This window comes from Falco biarmicus, chromosome 6 (genome assembly GCF_023638135.1).
Source record: "Falco biarmicus isolate bFalBia1 chromosome 6, bFalBia1.pri, whole genome shotgun sequence".
In the NCBI taxonomy this organism is placed as follows: Eukaryota; Metazoa; Chordata; class Aves; order Falconiformes; family Falconidae; genus Falco; species Falco biarmicus.
Genome location: NC_079293.1, coordinates 41,217,887 through 41,236,566, shown reverse-complemented (window position 1 = coordinate 41,236,566; position 18,680 = coordinate 41,217,887). Strand labels below are relative to the sequence as shown.

Sequence of the window (18,680 nt, the reverse complement as noted above, 5' to 3'; positions counted from 1 at the left end):
TCTGATTTGCTTATCTGTCAATATTTGTCAAAAAAAGACCATCCTGACATGACTCTCTCCCAAATACTCCCAAGCTGAAATTTTATTCTGATGTAAACATGATGGTGACAGAATGAGAGATCTTTTCCTCATGATCCCCATTTGAAAGGGATTTTACATGCACACTAAACTCCACACACACCACAAACCTCTCTCAAAAATTCCTCATCTGTGTCTACATTATCCTTCCTCTTGAGTCTTGTTTGAAAAGTAAGAGCAGGAAGATAGCCAAGGAATTGCTACAGATGGTCATGTCCTTTTTTTGTTTCGTATGGAGATTGATTACCATTAAATTCATCAAAATTTTAGCAGGATGGCTGAGTTGGCATAATGTTGTTAACAAATAAAAAAAAAAAAAACCCTTCTTTCTCATACTGTGTGCTTCCAATTTTTGCACAAATGTGAGATACCTTGTTAAAACGTGTGATGCTCTCTGCTAAGTTTTAGATGTATATGGAGTACAGCTGTAAGAGTACCAGAACTATACCAAATATATTTCAAGGACAAAGACAGTAACTGAGTCAAATACCAAGAGAGAGATATAGAATCCATAAAGTATCAAAGCAATTGAAAATAAAACATAATAAAATTGCATAACAGCAAGAATTAATAAAATAAATTATTTCCTTTTTCCACTTTATTCTACTATATTTTGTTTTCAGGAGAAGAACTAGGGGTTTTGTATCATTTCACTAGATTTGGCAACCATATGGTCAAACAGAGAACACAGTGACTAAGTGGTAGACTTCCAGCCTCAACAATCTGCATTTGAAAAGGAGGAGCATATCCATATGGTTTTCTCCTTCTCTTTCTCCTGGGTTTTGGTGTTTAGTTTTTGGGGTTGGTTTGTTTTTTTTTTTCTTTTGGTGTCCTATACCAGTTGCTACAACACTTGTCTTCTTTGCATAAGACACAGCATTTGAGGGAGCATTTTGTACAAAGACAGTTTAAACTCCTGACGCTACATGAAGCTTAGGGTCTACTTATTAAAAAGAGACTGTCCCAGAAGTTAAACTACTGGCTTAGCTTCTACCAGCAGCATTTAGATTTATGCATACTGTATAACTGGAGAACATTTTTGTATAATTGAAGTACATACAGACAGGTAAATTCAATACAAATAGTTTTTCTAAGTGAGATTCAACTATTTACAGTGAACTAGTGCCAAGACTGTTGCAGTCCAATTATTTATAGGTCTAGTTTCTGAAATTGCTCATTGCACATTGCTAAGACCCTTTAAAAGTCAGTATCAGTTGCATGGAGGTTTGTGAACTTTTCTTTATCATTAACCTCTACGCCAGTTAAAATACTGACAAAGACCAGGTTCTGGGCCATCTGTTTTCACTGATCAGGCAAAACTTTCATTCTTCAGTTAAACGAGTAACAAATAAAGGATGTACTCTTTTATATGTTAGTCATTTTATGCATATACCATTCATACGTGCTTCGTACAGAAAATCCTTGCTGCAAAGTAAAAACACCAGGCAAGAGGTAAGATTGTTCATGCAATATGCTCTAACAAATGAAGTGCATCACTCCTAATATGCTTGACCATATCCAGTTTTAAATGTTTGGCATAATCAGCACTTTATTATTTGGAGGATAATCTTCAAAGAGGAGAGAGCAGAGAGTAATCAGTTACATTTATTCTCATTTTTATATTGTTTGTGGGTCTCACATAACCTTATTACTGTAAAGGGAACAAAATCAGCTGCTGATTTGGCTCACTAGCTACAGCAGCCCTTCTTTTTTGAAAGAAGCCCCCGATTCAATTTCTCGCTGGAATGGATTTTTCACAAATAAGGATAATCCTTCATTTAGTGTTTACACACTTGGTTACCTCTTAGCATTCTTTCCTGTCATATCAGGTTTTCAAATTTTATTTAAAATTGCCAGAATTCATTTATGCATTAGCTGGTTTTATTATAGTTATGGACAAACTGGCATTCAACAAATTTCACATTGGGAAAGAATAGTCACGATCTTATCAGAACACAACAGGACCCATACCTAATTTTACCTTCGTTTTCTTGTGACGTGTTACGGTTCATGCAGAAACTTTGCCAACCATCACAAGACGAATATCCGTACCAGCAAATAGCAAACAATTTATTTTTTACTCTCCCACCTCCTCCTTCCCTTTCTCACCTCAGACAGACAGAAACACTCAGGCCTCCAAATTCATTTTATCAGAGAACACAGGGGAAAATGAATTGTAACTATGTGGTCTTCATGAAGTATGCAGGAAGAGTCTCCTCACTGCACAAACATAAAGTTTATATATATCAGTTATATTTTAAATAAAAACCCTACAAAATGTCAATTTTCTTTAATGGAATTTACAAATTGAGATATGCTAGAAAGAAGTAAAAGCAGAAGAGAAACTTAAAGTGTCAAACTGAAGGAAAAGTTTTCCAGCAGAGTACAAATACTTTAAATAAAACTACAAAATTCACAAAGTTAAAAGAAACTTAATATAGCTGTTTCATTCTAGTTGAAGTAAATAAAGCCTATGAATTTGAATTTCCTCTTTAAATTACTGTTTGGCCAAAATGCCAAAGTCAGCAATCTTAGTGCTCATCACTGGGCCTGAATTTCAGGAAACAGTTTTTCACAGTAGCAAAAATGCAGCACTGTGGCAGAAGGGGATAGCAGGACCCATTTCTGATCACAGCCTAGAACCTGAACAGCCTCATCTTGCATTCCTCTTAAATTGGTTAGCTGCAGAGATAGGGTGAAACCTGGTCTGACATACTATGACATCAAATGAATAATTATAAATGCATTTTAAGGACTGATTATCATGAGGTCAAGACCCACAGGCAAATTAAGAGAAAAATTAAAAAGAAATCTCTTGACACTGTTCCAAAAGCCTGACAGCGAGGCAACATTAGGGTATTTTTAACATCCACCCTTAATAAACAATCCTGTACATCACCATCAAGAACTGATGGGATTTTCTAGCACTGCCTTATACCAAAAGACTCCTGTATGACACAATAAATACATTGCTTTAAATGCAAGTAAAAAAGTGAAATTCTAGAAGATAAAATGTAACTATTGCACAGTGGAAACAGTTGCTTATATGAGTCGGTATTTTGGCTTTTTTTTGGTTTTGGTCTAAGGGGTTTTAATATTGTACAAAACCGTGGAACAATTAAGTAGCCTGTCCTATTAGTCCAGAATAAAAACAGCCCTTGACTTGTGACCTTACAATTGACTGAACTAATTTATATCCTTTAAGGCAGGAGATGCATAAACTGTTCCTTCTGATGGCACCTAACCACACTATTGTAACTCCATTGTACTTCTCAACAAAAGTATGTCACGCTTCAGGCAGAGGCTTAATCTGGTGACTTGCCGTTGACAGAAAGCTCCATGAGGCTCAAGACTATTGCAGGAAAACAGATAGTTTGGTGATTATTTCTTAAAAAAAATTATGAAATTACTCCTAACCACATTTACAAGCTTGGAAGTTTTGGATTTGAGCTAAAGCAGATGTATCTACAGATCCAGAACAGACTGAATATTCAAACAAAATTATTCTCCCACTCTTAAGCACCATATATAAAATGTCAGGCAAAACCTGGGTTAACCACATTCTTGTCTGTTTCTCTGAGTTTTGTTAGTTCCAAAGAAAGAAATCAATTAGAACCAACTGAAATGAAAAACCTAACTTCAGGGGAATTAATTTCTTCCATCTGAAACTAAATTTTTTAAATCAAGCAAGTCAAAATATACAGAAAGAATATTAACAACCAGAACAAATGTGCTGTTCAGATGAGGATGGGTCAAAATTTTACATCCTCTTAGCTGCACAGGTGGCAGTGTGTGAGCGGACAGCCAAACTGCAGCCCAAGAGAGGATCGAGATACTTCAGGGAAATACTTGATACTCTGAGAAAATGCCCTACCATCTATGGCATCTATATTGGTAACAGACAAATAACACTACTCTTGTTTAGTATATTTTTCAAAGCTATGGACATTACTCTTGGTAACACACCTGGGTAGGGATGAGACAGCAGTGTTTTCAGCTGGTAGGCTATGTGCAGAGCTAGACGTAAGAAAGCCAGCAAAAACAGCTCTTGGTGCTTTTTAAAGGAACCTGAGGCACTGGCTAAAATGCAGTGCCTCACTCTGGAACAGGTAACTTTTACCAAGCTGAGCTGACTTTTATGGCAGCAGGAGTGGTGCTTATGGAAATATGGACAGGCAGAACATACTGATTCTCATGAATACAGCCTGAATTCAAAATAAACAAAGCAATAAAATCTAGAACTTGGGAATGTACAGACAAATTCAAAAGAGCTGCAAAATGCTTCCACCATCAGATCATAAATGCCTGATGAACACAGGCAGATAAAATCCAAGTAAAAATAACACCGATGCTCTTTTCGCTCATTTTTTATGACAGTGTGCACACCTATCTTAGCCAGAAAGACAGACTGCCCTTGGCAAGGGCTCCCAAACTTAGTTTGCCCAATTACCACAATGAGCAGATGCAGCAACAAGAACAGTTCATGCTTGTATCAGGTTAGTGGTACAGATGTCACAGTTTAGGAGCCACAGTTCAGGAAAACATACTTGTAAGTATCGGTGAAAATAGCAAGGCACGATCTGAACAGAGGGTAGTGGTTAAAGCTTGAGCAAGCCTGTCATTGTAAAGGTCTAAAACCCTTAAACTTACCATCAGTGCCAGTAATTTCAAGATGGGCGAGGAAATGTCTTTATAGTTGCAGCTAGTGTCTTCATCTTCATCCCGAAACAGTAAGTTTAAATGCCAGTATATAGATAGAAGGTAAGACTTACATTCAGGTACTCAGTGATTTTGGCTGAATAGGTTTTGATGTTAAAAGAGAGACTGCAGTCTGTCACTACTGTTTGTTTTCTGATTGTCTCAGGAGATGTAGCCTGAAATTATATTTTAATGAAAATCTCTCCATGGAAAATTTTCTTTTTAAAAATCTAACGCTATCAGATATGTTATCAAGTCCAATATATTCAACCTCTTCTTGCTTGAAAAATCTCATTCTGTGTGTCTATGTCCAAAATTCGTGCCATTTTAACCATGCCATTTCAACATCATTCAAACAATACAGCAATACTATGATGGCTGTTGTTGTACATGTAGTTAAAAAAAAATTGCTTATACCAGGACAGACTGTTGTCATTCACAACTGTTTCAATTTATAGTGTTGTGAGGTAGCCGTACCTGGTCTAGGAAGTATATTGTTTTGCTTACAAAAAAGTTAAAAATTTCCTTCTTCACAGACAAAGTATTTTCCCTTGTATGAAAAGTCTATGTGCATTGTCTTGAAAAAAAGCAGGCTATTTCAGTTAAATTGAGGTTTTTTCACCATTAGACTGCTAGAATATTTCTCTGCAAGTCAGTTCTAAGGTATGTTTCATGCTTATTACAGAGCCTCCACAATTTTATTTCTGCTTTTAACAGTTAAACCATTGTCTTACATAATAATAAAACCCCATGTTCATAGCTTTTGCCAAAGCATAGGTTCTCCAAAGAAATTCTACAGGGTTCAATGTAAAATATATATTTGTATAGTTAAAAACATGAAAAAAATAACCCACTCCTAATATAGTGAAGTACTTAACACAGAGACACTTGCTATCTATGAAAAAAAAAAAAAAAAAAAAAACCAAAACAAACATAAACCCCTTCTGTGTTCAGTATATGCCAGTGAACTCAAATGGCCTTCTTTCCACACAGGCAGGAAGCTTTAAACATATAGCAATTACTACAGGGAACCAAGAATGCCTTGTTTTGTCCAGCTGCTTACAGCATAAAACCATAAATGAATACTAAGAATTTATCAGTGGTTTATTAACTAGTCAATACCCCTGAGAAATGAGAGAAATCCTTCATTAGAACATTGCATACCAAGGAAGTTGCATCAATGTAACTACCATGGTTGTGGTTCCATAATGTTACAGATGTTTTATACAAATGAAGCTCTCAGGAGAATTTTAACAAGTTTGACCTTAATAACTTTAGATCACAACCCTATCCAAACAAGTCTGATCAGTATAGTTTAAAATTAGATTACTTTTTCATTACAGAAGCCTGACTTTTTATTTACGTTCATGTTTAAGTACCCTAAACCCTTTTTGTTAACCAATTCCATCCAAAACGAAAAAAACCACCCCCACAACCTCAGACATGAGGCAAAATTGTACAGATTTGGAGGAGTTTCTGCCACAGCTAGCTAGAAGAGACACCTGTTTATAGTTCTTTTAGAGGTAAATTGTTACTTTAATCTGTTTTTAATTAATCAAATTAATCACATTAATTACCAATAATTAATAATAAAATACTATAATTAATAGCAATAATTTTGAAACTACATCAGTTTCTTAATGGAGATGAAGGTACATATTTTAAGAAAATAGTTTGGCATTTGCTACCTCTCCTACTGCAATACCTTAAGTAAATAGTTATTTTTCCCTCCTGATCCAGCGAGTGCATTGGATATTCCAGTACCTTAAAAATTAGGTAACGATCACTCATCTCTAGAATTGTTTAATATTCATCATTATGAAAAATAATGCAGTGTGAGCATGATCTCTCTGTACCCACAGGCTACCTGAGGGATAATACTGGGAAGGCAGAAGTTTGGCTGTACATTAAAAAAGAAAGCAAATTAGGGGAGTTATGGACTGGGACATCTGAATCTCAGTGGCAGCTGCCATATTAAAGAAAAAAAAAAACCAAAACCAAACAACGCTGTCACAGTCCAAGATTTGTTTGTACTGTAATACATTCCAGTAACACATCCACAGCACATTATGGTCTTATTGAGTAGAAAAAAGGACCCAAAGGATGGATGGATGGATGGATGGATAGATAGATAGATAGACAGATAGATAGATAGATAGATAGATAGATAGATAGATAGATAGATAGATAGATAGATAGATAGATAGATAGATAGATAGATAGGCAGACAGACAGACAGGCAGACAGGTAGACAGGCAGACAGGCAGACAGATAGACAGATCGATAGGGATAGGTATGGGTATGGGTATGGATAGATAAAGATAGATATGGAAGGGCAGTCCAAGAAGGATTTATCTACACATTCAGCTTAAGATGTCAACAGAAAAGATGATAGCTCTAATGTTTAAAAATCTGACAAACATTCCTTGTATCTCCTTCTAACATAAAAGGCTAAAAACTCTATAGAGGGCCTTTCTTTGTGAGAGGAGGAGTTGCTGCATGGAGAGAAGGCTATCATTGCATATTGTTAAGGAAAGGATGGTAGAGCTGCCAAATAACCAATATGCCAAAAGATGTAACCTAAAGATATGTGAACTTCTCATTTCCCTGGCAAACATAACACCCTTTTGAGGTCAAATTGTATGTGTATATGCGGGCAGAGAGACAGTCACATTTCTGCCCCCAAAAACAAGCCAAACAAAAGCAGAATAAGGCTTACTTGTCACATCTATTGGTACTACTCCCCCCTCCCCCTTTTTTCCCCCAAAAGTACAGACCTAATCAAAAAGATATTAAAAACATGAATAGAAATAGCACAAAACCTATAAAATAATGGAATAGATGAATTCCAAAATCTGATCTACATGTATACATGATCCCACGCCACCCAATGGTAAGTGCTGCAAATTTCTATGGATTTCAGAAGAAGTAGGAGTTATGAAATACAGAATCTATTTATCAAAGGATCCTTGATTAGAATTCAGAGTATGTGAAATGCTACAAAAAAGCAATTCAAATGCAACTAATATTCTGGACACAACAAGTGTTACTCTGAGCATGGTATTTTCTACCAGTCCCAGGCTTTCAGGGATATATTGAAATATACATTTAGGGGTGATCTCTCTACCATGTATAAATATCTGAAGGGAGGTTTTAAGGAAGAGAGAGCCAAGCTCTCTTCAGAGGTGTCCAGTGATGGGACCAGAGGCAATGGGTACAAACACAAACACAGGAGGTGCTGTCTGAACATAAGGAGAAACCTTTTTACTGTGAGGGTGACTAAGTGCTGGCACAGGTTGTACATAGAGGCTGTGGAGTCTTCATCCTCAGATATATTCAAAAGGAGATGGTCCTGGGCAACTGGCTGCAAGTAGCCCTGCTTGAGCAGGGGGGCTGGACCAGATGACCTCCAGAGGTCCCTTCAAAATTCAACCAGTCTCTGAGTCTGTACTTCTGTGATACCATAGCAACTGCAACAAAAAGATACACTGAACACCATCTATATTCCTAGGACTATGCCTATCTTCTCTGGCAAAAAGGATTCATTGGACATTAGATTCAGAAACTCACGTAAAAGTCTTATCTGAAAGTAAATTTTGGTAACTATTTTCCTTTTCATTTATGACTCTTGTCACCCAGGCCAGAGAAACTCACTTTAAGCTCCACATTAAAGGGCAGTTTTATTTCACAGCATGACTTAAGTGCTACATAACACTGAAGTCATTTTCCCTCTTTCCAAAAACTGATAATTTTTTTCAAGTTTTAAGACACTTTATAATGTGTAATCTCACTGAAAACACATACTGCAATAAATATTATAAATCATGCATAGATATCTCACAGCTTCTAACAGAATTAAGAGTTAAAATATATTTTCTTATCCCATTAAAATGAAAGAAAAACCTATGCTATTTTTTCAACAAAGACACAAAACTGTTTCCTTTGCAAATTTTATTTTGCATCAAAGGATTGCTGTTCCTGTCTTTTGGAATGGATGGAATAGTTTTCTTCAGAAACCCAGCATGCATTTTTTTTCACTTACTGTATATATATAAATTAAACAATTGATGTCCAATGTAGTAAAATTTGTCTTAAAGGGATATTGGAAAAAGCAATGAAAGAGGAAGCCAAAAGCCCAATTAAACCTATATCAAGTCTTCCGAATCCTCCCAGCTGTTCTCTTCAGATGGAGCTTAGCACTTTGGAGGCCAGCCGCAACCGTAGTGCTGCTCTGTAAGGCAGGAGCAAGAGTGAGGCTGTCGCTTAAGGTGTTCAGTGTGAAGTGAGAGTCAGAGCCAAGGAAAGAAGCGTATGTATGGGGTTTGTGTGGCAAGGTTTTGGGTGGGGAGGGGAACTACAGTGGTGGCTTCTGTGAGAAGCCGCCAGAAGCTGCCCCCATGTCCGATGGAGCCCATGCCAGCCGGCTCCAGGATGGACCCACTGCTGGCCCAGGCCGAGCCCATCAGCCACGGTGGTAGCACCTCTGGGATAAAAGATTTAGGAAGGGGAAAAAAAATTATGAGCAACAGCAATTGCTGCTGTGGAGAGGAGTGGGGCTGTGTGAGAGCAGCAGCCCTGCAGCCCCCAGGCCAGGGCAGGAGCGGCAGGGACAGCGTGTGAGGGACTGACCCCAGCCCCATGCCAGTGTCCCTGCACTGCTGGGGAGGAGGTACGAAATCAGGAGTGAAGTTAAGCTCAGGAAGAAGGGAGGGGCAGGAGGAAAGATGATTTTTAAGTCTGGGGTTTATTTTTCATTATTCTACTCTGCTTTGAATGGGAACAAAGCAAACTAATTTCCCCAAGACAAGTATGTTTTTTCTGTGGTGGTAACCGGTGAGTGATGTCTCCCTCTCCTTATCTTGAAACACAAGCTTTTTGTGGTATTTTTTCTCCCTTGTCCAGCTGAGGAGGGCAGTGATAGAGCAGCTTCGGTGGGCACCTGGCATCCAGCCAGGGTCAACCCTCACAGTGGAGAAGAAAGAATAAAATGGTTATAAAATAATTTTGCAGTCACCCACTGTTGAGCTTTCTTACTCCTACAATAAGTGCCCGAGTTTTCTAAACAGGCCCCAGGAACATTTGTTGGAGCAGTCTCCCCAGGGTGCAGCTGGATTTGGCAGAATCTAACGTATCATCAAAGAAAACAGACTTTTAAAAGCAGAAATGTAGGGTTTCCATATTTTTTTTTTCTTCTGATATTCATATTACTAAAAGCAATGAAGGCACTGGCTTAGCAATGACAGAATCAAGCCTGCAGAGTTCTTAGGCAAGTTCCACCAGTTATCCTGGATTCTGGGTCTGCTCAGCACTACATTTATCTAATACTGATGCTCCACACCAAGTCCACTGCAAGCAACAGGAGAACAATAAGGAAGAGTGGAGGAAACAAATGGCACCTGTGGAACTAATGTAAAAAATACTAAAAATATTGGCCTCCTTGGTCAGGCCAATCAGTGATAGACTCCTTTGTTATGAATGGAAAAACATCTCTTTCTGAAGTAGAATTTTTATTTGAAACTGCTCAAGCTGTCCAGTAGCTATGACAGACAGAGGTTTTGTATATCTACTTTAGCACTGAATTGGGCATGAACTACAAACACCACTAGGAGATGGGACTTACTATACCAATACAGTCCTGCACTCTTAGCAGTTCATGTTCAGCAGGCCTGTCAACATCAGATCGGGTCATGAGAGAAGTGAATGCACAAGAGTACATTTCCCTGTGTAGCAGGTAGGGAGAAGATCAGAACATGCCTGATTTCTCTGTGGAATCCTGGCACAGCTGGGCTTGGGCCACACAACAGAATAACGTATCTCCATCTTAAGACATTCCCACACTCTCAAAAAACACTGGTTCATTAGAAAAAAGATTATGTTTATGATTAAGTATGCTGACTTAATATAACTAATGCAGAAGGATTTCCTGAATCTGTGGAAACTGTGGAAAAAGAGTTCTGAGAGTTCTTTTTCTCTGCGCTGGTCTTCTCAAAACAGCATTAACATCAGCGCCCAGTGGTGGCAATTTAGATGTCAGAACTGAGATGTTTTTCATTATTTATGTAGAAAGATGCACATATATTGAATACATGTAATTTCCTGTAAGTACTACTTTTGTCCACCAAATGCAGGGAAATTAAGCTATTTTTGTACTAATACATTCATTAGCAGGGACCCAACAATAAATGGTTGCTTCACATTTGTTAGTTTGACCAAACAGCACACATTACAATGGTAACTTTCTTACGCACAGTACTCAATAGAAGTATTTTAACACAAACTGTTTGTCATGTGTTAGCCAAGATCTATCAAAAAGTTTTTAACTTCACAGCAAAAATGTAATTTTGGAGAGACAAATACTTATGTCATCCAGCCCCAAGAATTCAATCACATTTTTAATATCTCCACAGCTTGTGAGTGAGATCACACTTTATCACATAGCACTCCACTGGGTGTTTATTTTGTAGTTTAGACTCAAAGGACAAATTGATTTTTTGTAACCTCCTTGCACTATTACCCCAGCAGTAGTAACCAGCAGTGGGGAGAAGCTGACTCAGCAGCAGTAAGGGTGACATAATTGCAGAGGTACTACTTGTCCCTTTCTCTTTCAGTCAGCCTTGCTCCAGTGCAGTGAGTGGTACTCTGTCCTTTCTTTGTCACCAAGACAGGATACAAGTAATTAATTCCAGGAAAAAAATATGTGATCTGAAATGAGCAGTGGTGACAGGTCGTACATTGTGGAATGGAATTTCACAATGATGTATTAAAAAAAGATCAAAAGTAAACTGCCTTTTTATTTTATATTACGGAAAATCTCTGCTGAGTTTACATTCATTAGAAAGAAAACACCCTACTTAAATAATCTGATTGAAATGGAGTTAGGAAGTAAGAACTCAAAGAAAATGACTGCATTACAGATCTTTTTCTTCCTAGGAAATATGAAAGTATCAAATTCAAAATACTAAACTATCATCTATTAGGGAGATCACTTAAACTATCTATGACCTGTTATTTGTCAGTCACTGAAAGGCACTCAAAAGACTCTAGCGCTTTTCCCTTGCAGAACTATGACATACCACACAGCCTACTCTAACTGACAAGCTACCTAAATAAGCTTCTCATGGTGCCCGAGAAACAAAATGCAGCAAATGTCCATTTCTTTGCTTGTTTTAAGGTGAAAACCAATAGATGAAAGCAATATCCCTAATAGAACAAATGAGGAAAGAGCAGTTTTGCGGCAGAGATAGTTTAACAAAACCCGTGAACTCTGGAGCGCGGAGGGCAGGGACAGCAACAGGACTGTATGCACCAGCTGCTGAATGAAATCCAGATGTTTTGTCAATGCCAGAAACCAAGTCTCAGCTGCAGGGATTTAAATCAGATCCAGATATAACTCCCTATGTCTGAAAAGATCTGAGTAATGATGTGAGCTACAAGGAACACTTGAAAACTATAGAAGCTATGCAAAACTCCTTTGGTGCTTGTACTAGAGGACATATCAAAAACTCAACCAGTACTACCAATGACACAATGTGAAAAACTACCGAACAGTAATGAGTCATGAGTCCCCTCAGTAGAAATGGCCTCACCACAGAACCTGTGGCTGAGTATGGAGACCTAAAGTCTATTTACCACACTTCAATCCAGATTCTGTGCTTGAATTTTGTATTATGACAAGCACATAAGATACTAAATCAAATGTTACTGTCCTCTACACCAGCCATATGTCACAGAGTCAGGTACATTGAAAAAATGTGATATAGTAAGTATAGCTTGGTGTATACCCGTTTGCAGATTCAGGCCTTCCATTTACAGATATACATTTTCCTTTTCACAACAGAGTTAACGCTACTATGGGTCCAAAAACATCACTGTAAATGTGACGGCTTTAACTTGGGGGGGGGGGGGGGGATGATGTTTGTTTGGGGGGGTTGGTTTTGGTTGTGTTGTGGGTTTTTTTTCCTGGAAAGAGGGATACCCTAATTATCTGAATCATGGCTACTGAAACTAATGGCAACATTGTATGTATCTGAAATAAACATTATTAAAAGCTTAAAAGCAACAAAAACATACACCAGTGTGAAACTGACTAAAATTTTCAAGCCATTTGAAGAAAGTTGCTGGCAGGCTTGCAGGTGGTCTGCATAAGACTCCCACACTCCAATCTTTCCAGACATATTTTTGTGCTTGATTAATTACAGAAACTATGGAGAGGTGTTACTTTTGCAGTGACTGATGTTTTCTTATAATTAAATCAACCTGGTATATATCTCCCATAAAACATTAGGTCATGAAATGTTCATAAAACACCAACTTAAGTGTCAACTGAAAAATTACAAATTTAATATTTAGATGGATGACTTTGGTAAAAATAAAAAACTGAACTCTTCAATTTCATAGAAATATAGTATCATAAATTTATTCTGAGCATCATATACTAAAATAATGCTATGCAAATAGGCATGACAGTTTAATAAGGTTTTAGAATAAGACTGTTTAAATGAATAAGTAATATTTTAAAATGTCAGTCAACACACCGTGAAAAAAGAAAGCTCAGTTTAATTAGGTTGGTCATTTGTGGCTTAGGCAGGAGAAGGATTAGCATGTAGAGTAAGCTAAGGCTGCCCAAAGCTTTGTGTGGGTTTTTCACAGGTATACACTTTCATCTCAATAAAAGAATTAGTGTAACAAATGCTGGCTTACATGATGCTTTGCTGCTTATGGTACAAGAGAGCTTCTCAAGAAACTTGCTGTGTTACCATGTAAATGTCAGGCACACTTTACAGAGAACTGGGAAAAAGAAAAAGATCTTGAAAAAAATGGCTTTGCTGACAAATCTGTAGCACAGTGGTACAGACAACCTTTTTTATAGTTTGGTTATGTCAACTTTATTTTGACTAATTGCTCTACAAAAGGAAAATAATTGCAATACCAGTAAAGAACATGTCTATCAGCAATCATTGGCATAGTCCACTGGGATTGGAGGGGAAAGAAAAGGTTTGGGGTAATATATTAACTTCCATGATTATTGTTTTTTTATGTGCATAAAGGTCAAGCAACTGACAGCAACGTTTTCAGCCTGACATAACTTGCCTACTGTAGACTGCAATGCATTGAAGAAAGCAGAGCAGATACAATGCACTTGCTGGGAGGACTGCAGTTTTGCCTGCATTAATGTGGAGAGGTCTCTACACAGTACTGAAAAATAAATAGGGCTTAGTACATATTTCAAGCTTTCCAAGACGGACTAGAAAGTGAGAAGAAAAGGGGTCACAAGGGCCAGACACATATCAAAACTGGGCTTAATCTTCATAACCACAGGACTGAGGTAGATGGTATGTATTTATAAAACAAACTGTTTGTTGCTTAGCACATTCAAGGCAATGAGTGTGCCCATATTGCAAATACGGCACTTTGAAAGTCCTCAGGACTTGCCAGCCCAAACTGCTGGAACAGCACACTCACTGTTCTTAACTACCATGCTCCAGTCAAATTCGAAAGGAAAGGAATAATAACAGATTCTCTTTGTTTTGGGAAGAAAGTAACAAGAAACTTAACTGCAAATTATTTTCATAGACAAGCATTACTTAAAAACTAATAGAGACAAAAATAATCATTTCATAGTCTTTAAAAGATATTTCCCTGTTCTCTTTTGTACTTTTATGCTGAAGTACATTCTCAGATCATCTGAAAGCTGGGATTTTTCTAATCAGTCTTGAAAACTGTGAATGTTTCCACGATATGTTTCCAGCTATTTTGTTTTCATATCTACTGTAATATCCCAATAAAAAAAAAAAGAAGCAGCTGCACTTGCTCATTCAATAGAAATTGTCAGTTTGTGTATAGTTATTGTGTTATTCACCCTGTATTTGACAAAAGAATGTAGCTCCACGTACTTTCCAGACAATCAGATACAAAAAGTGTATTTAGAAATACACCATGCTGGAAATTTTTATAATAGTTTTTTTTATCATGGAGTTATGAGAAAATATTGGGAGACAATAAAGAGATATTTTTATTTTTATTTTGACACCTCCAAAATGAAGAACACTATTTAGCAGATACTGTAAAAAGTGAAAAGTTTGGAAATTTATTTAGGTCTACTTAATACAAGGAACGTAACAATTCCAAACTGAACAGCCCAGGTGTGAGCCATCATTTCCAAAAGTGGCCACGCTGAAGGAAGCCCCTGAGTCTAGCAAAGGACACATGTTGTGTGCTTTCAATGCAATACAGAAGGTTCAAACTCATCTGGTGATAACAGCAATGTCTTTCAGCAGCACTGACTGCTTGTATCCAAGCTGAATACAATGTCTTTGCTTTTATCCATTCTGAATATTATACCATTGGAAGAGTACAATAATGGCACCTTCTCTTAATATTGATTTGTATGTGAATCAAGCCTATACTAATCAACAATATTTAAATGCAACTTTTGCGAGAAAACAAATCCCCTTACATGTGTTTATTCGGAACACCACAAAATGCAACAGTTTCAAGCCTCTGAAATAAATCAGAGATAGTCAGGTAATTCAGGAATAGCACACAGAGCTTGAGGGGGTTTGTTGTTCTGTCTTTTTGAATTAGATGTGTATAAACATTGCTATGGTTTGTTCTTTCCAATGAGAATACACGAGCTGGGTTTTTAAAGGCTCTCACTGCACTGTTATGTGTAAAGACATTGAAACACTGCTACATCAAGAAGATGAAGCTGAAATTAATCACTTTAAACCACAGCAAAAGGCAAATTTAAACACTTAAACATGTGCCAAATATGAAAGCCCCCCTTCCCCAATATATAGCATGGTAAGGCTCAGTCTCCTGCAAAACCTAAGCCTCTTGCATAACAAACCTGGCTGACAAACACCGTGATTTATGACAGAGGAAGGACTCTCATTGCCCAGTAGCACAACAGTGAAGTTCAGCAGCACTTAGACAAAAGAAAACCTCCAAAATCTGTATTACTGCAAATTCAAGTCAGACAACGCTTCCCCATTTTAGGATGCAAATCAAGCTTGACAGATCTACTGATTTTTTGTCTGAGCCCAGTAACTTTTCCTTGACTTTACACATGGCAGCTAGGCTGGAGAATTAATTTTCTCAACTGCACAGCCACTTAATCCCTCCTTGTCTCATTCCATAATGGTCACAATCAAGACGTGAATTCAGGTCCTTTTGTGGCCTAAAAAAACGCTCCAAGCTTTGCATAAGCATCTCTAATTTCAACTCTTTAGCACCCATGTAGTTGTCTACATTGTGCATACTACCAGGTTAATCATTAGTCCTTACAATATAAAGCTAACAATGTCTTTACGGCATTAGAGCTCTAGTCTGCAATGTGTTCCTTGTATATGCTGCAAATAATGGAGAAAAGCAAGTGAAATTTTCATAAACCCTCGAATTACTCTTCTCAGTTACAAACAGCAAGAAAAAAAATAAGTAGAAATACATATATATATAGAGAGACACATGTATAGAAATAGAGAAAACTAGATATAACACTTCCGTATACTCCAAAACCTTGAAACAAATGGACATACAAAAAGGAGAGCTGAGTTTGGCCTCTTCAGGGATCTGCTTCATAGAGTACCATGGGATAGAGACCTGGAGGGAAAAGGCACCTAGGAAAGGTGGTTAATATTCAAGGACCATCTCCTCCAAACTCAGGAGCGATGCATCCCAACAAAGAGGAAATCAGGCAAAAATGACAGGAAGCCTGCATGGCTGAACAAGGAGCTCCTGAACAAACTCAAACAAGAAGGAAGCATACAGAGGGTGGAAGCAAGGACAGGTAGCCTGGGAAGAACACAGAGAAATTGTCCAGGCAGCCAGGGACCAGGTTAGGAAAGCTAAAGCCCTGGTAGAATTAAATCTGCCCAGGGACATCAAGGCCAAAAAAAAAAAAAAAAAAAAAAAAAAGCTTCTATAGGCACGTCAGTGATAAAAGGACTAGAGAAAATGTGAACCCTCTCCAGAAGGAAATGGGAGACCTGGCTATCCAGGAAATGGAGAAGGCTGAGGTACTCAGTGACTTTTGTGCCTCAGTCTTCATCTGACAAGTGCTTCAGCCACAACGTCCAAGCCACAGAAGGCAAAGGCAGGGACTGGGAGAATGAAAAACCTCCCATTAGAGGAGAAAATCATGTTCAAGACCATCTAAGGAACCTGAAAGTGTATAAATTCATGGGAGCTGATGAGATGCATCCACAGGTCCTGAGGGAACAGGTGGATGAAGTGGATAAGCCACTATCCATCATTTTTGAGAAGTTATAGCAGTCCAGTGAAGTTCACACAGACTGGAAAATAGGTAACATAACCCCCATTTTTATAAAGGGAAATAAGGAAGACTTGGGAAGCTACAGGCCAGTCAGTCTCACCTGTGTGTCCAGCAAGATCATGGAGCTGATCCTTCTGTAAATTATAGTAAGGCACATGGAAAATAAGGGTATGATTGGTGACAGCCAACATGGCATCACTAAAGGCAAATCATGTGTGAGAAATTTGGTGGCCTTCTACCAGCATTACAGCTTTGACAGATGAGGGAAGAGCAACTGACATCATCTACCTGGAGATGTGCAAAGCATTTCACACTGTTCCTCATGACACGCTTGTCTCTAAACTGGAGAGACATGGATTTAATGAGTGGACCACTTGGTGTATAAGGAATTGGCTGGATGGTAACACTCAAAGAGTTGTGGTCAGTGGCTCAACGTCCCAGTGTAGACCAGTGACAAGGGGTGTTACTTTGGGGTCCATACCGCGACCTGTGCTGTTCAACATCTTTGTTGGCAACATGGACAATGGGATTGAGTGCACCCTCAGCAAGTCTGCCAATGACACAGAGCTGAGTGGTGTGGTCAACATACTGGAGAGAATACATGCCATCCAGAGGGACCTTGACAGGCATGAGAGGTGGGCCTGTGCAAACCTCATGAAGTTCAACAACGGCAAGTACAAGGTCCTGCAGCTGGATCAGGGCAACCCACAGTGTCAGTAGAGGCTGGGTGGAGAATGGATGGAGAGCAGCCCCGAAGAGAAGGACTTGGGGGTGCTGGTGGACGAAAAGCTCAACATGGCCAGATAATGTGTGCTTGCAGCCCAGAAAGCCAAACAAATCCTGGGCTGCATGAAAAAAGTAGCATGGCCAGCAGGGCGAGGGAAGTGATTCTTCCCCTCTACTCAGCTCTCCTGTGACCCCACCTGCAGTACCAGTACTGTGTTCAGCTCTGGACCCCCTAACATAAGAAGCACATGGACTTGTTGGAGCAAGTCCAGAGGAGGGCCATGAAGACAGGCTGAGAGAGTTGGTTCAATTCTCAGCCTGGAGAATTGAAGACCTTACAGCAGCCTTCCAATATTTAAAGGGGGCTTACAAGAAAGATGGGGACAGACTATTTAGTAGGGCCTGTAGCGACAGGACAAGGGGTAACGTTTTTAAGCTGAAAAAGGGTAGATTTAGATGAGATATTAGTAAGAAACTCTTTACTGTGAGGGTGGTGAGGCACTGGAACAGGCTGCCCAGAGAAGCTGTGGATGCCCCATCCCTGGGAGTGTTCCAGGCCAGGCTGGATGGGGCTTTGAGCAACACGGTCTTGTGGAAGGTGTCCCTGCCCATGTCAGGGGGATTGAAACTAGATGATCTTTAAGGTCCCTTCCAATCCAAGCCATTGTATGATTCTATGAAAACAAGCTTACCCTTGCCAACGTCAGTGTTCCTTGTTTACATATACTGCAGCGGACCCTCAGTTTCCCAGGTTTCACAGCTTGGCAATTTTTTTTGCAAAAAACATAAAAACTGTTGTAACCAGCTGCACCTGTCAGGAAAGAAAACAATCAACAAAAAGAAACATTTAATGTATAATGAAAATTAGTTACAAACTGTCATAGAAGGTTTATATTTGACCTAC

The 18,680-nt window shown here is 38.6% G+C and overlaps 1 protein-coding gene across 1 annotated transcript in view; it reads right to left on the bottom strand.

The window, feature by feature from the left end:
- PRKN (parkin RBR E3 ubiquitin protein ligase) overlaps nt 1-18,680 on the bottom strand; it is a 767,906-nt gene that overhangs the window by 463,092 nt on the left and 286,134 nt on the right. The window contains exon 4 of the mRNA XM_056343712.1: nt 18,469-18,587. Coding sequence (XP_056199687.1) covers nt 18,469-18,587 — 119 coding nt within the window. The remainder of the gene's footprint in view (nt 1-18,468; nt 18,588-18,680) is intronic.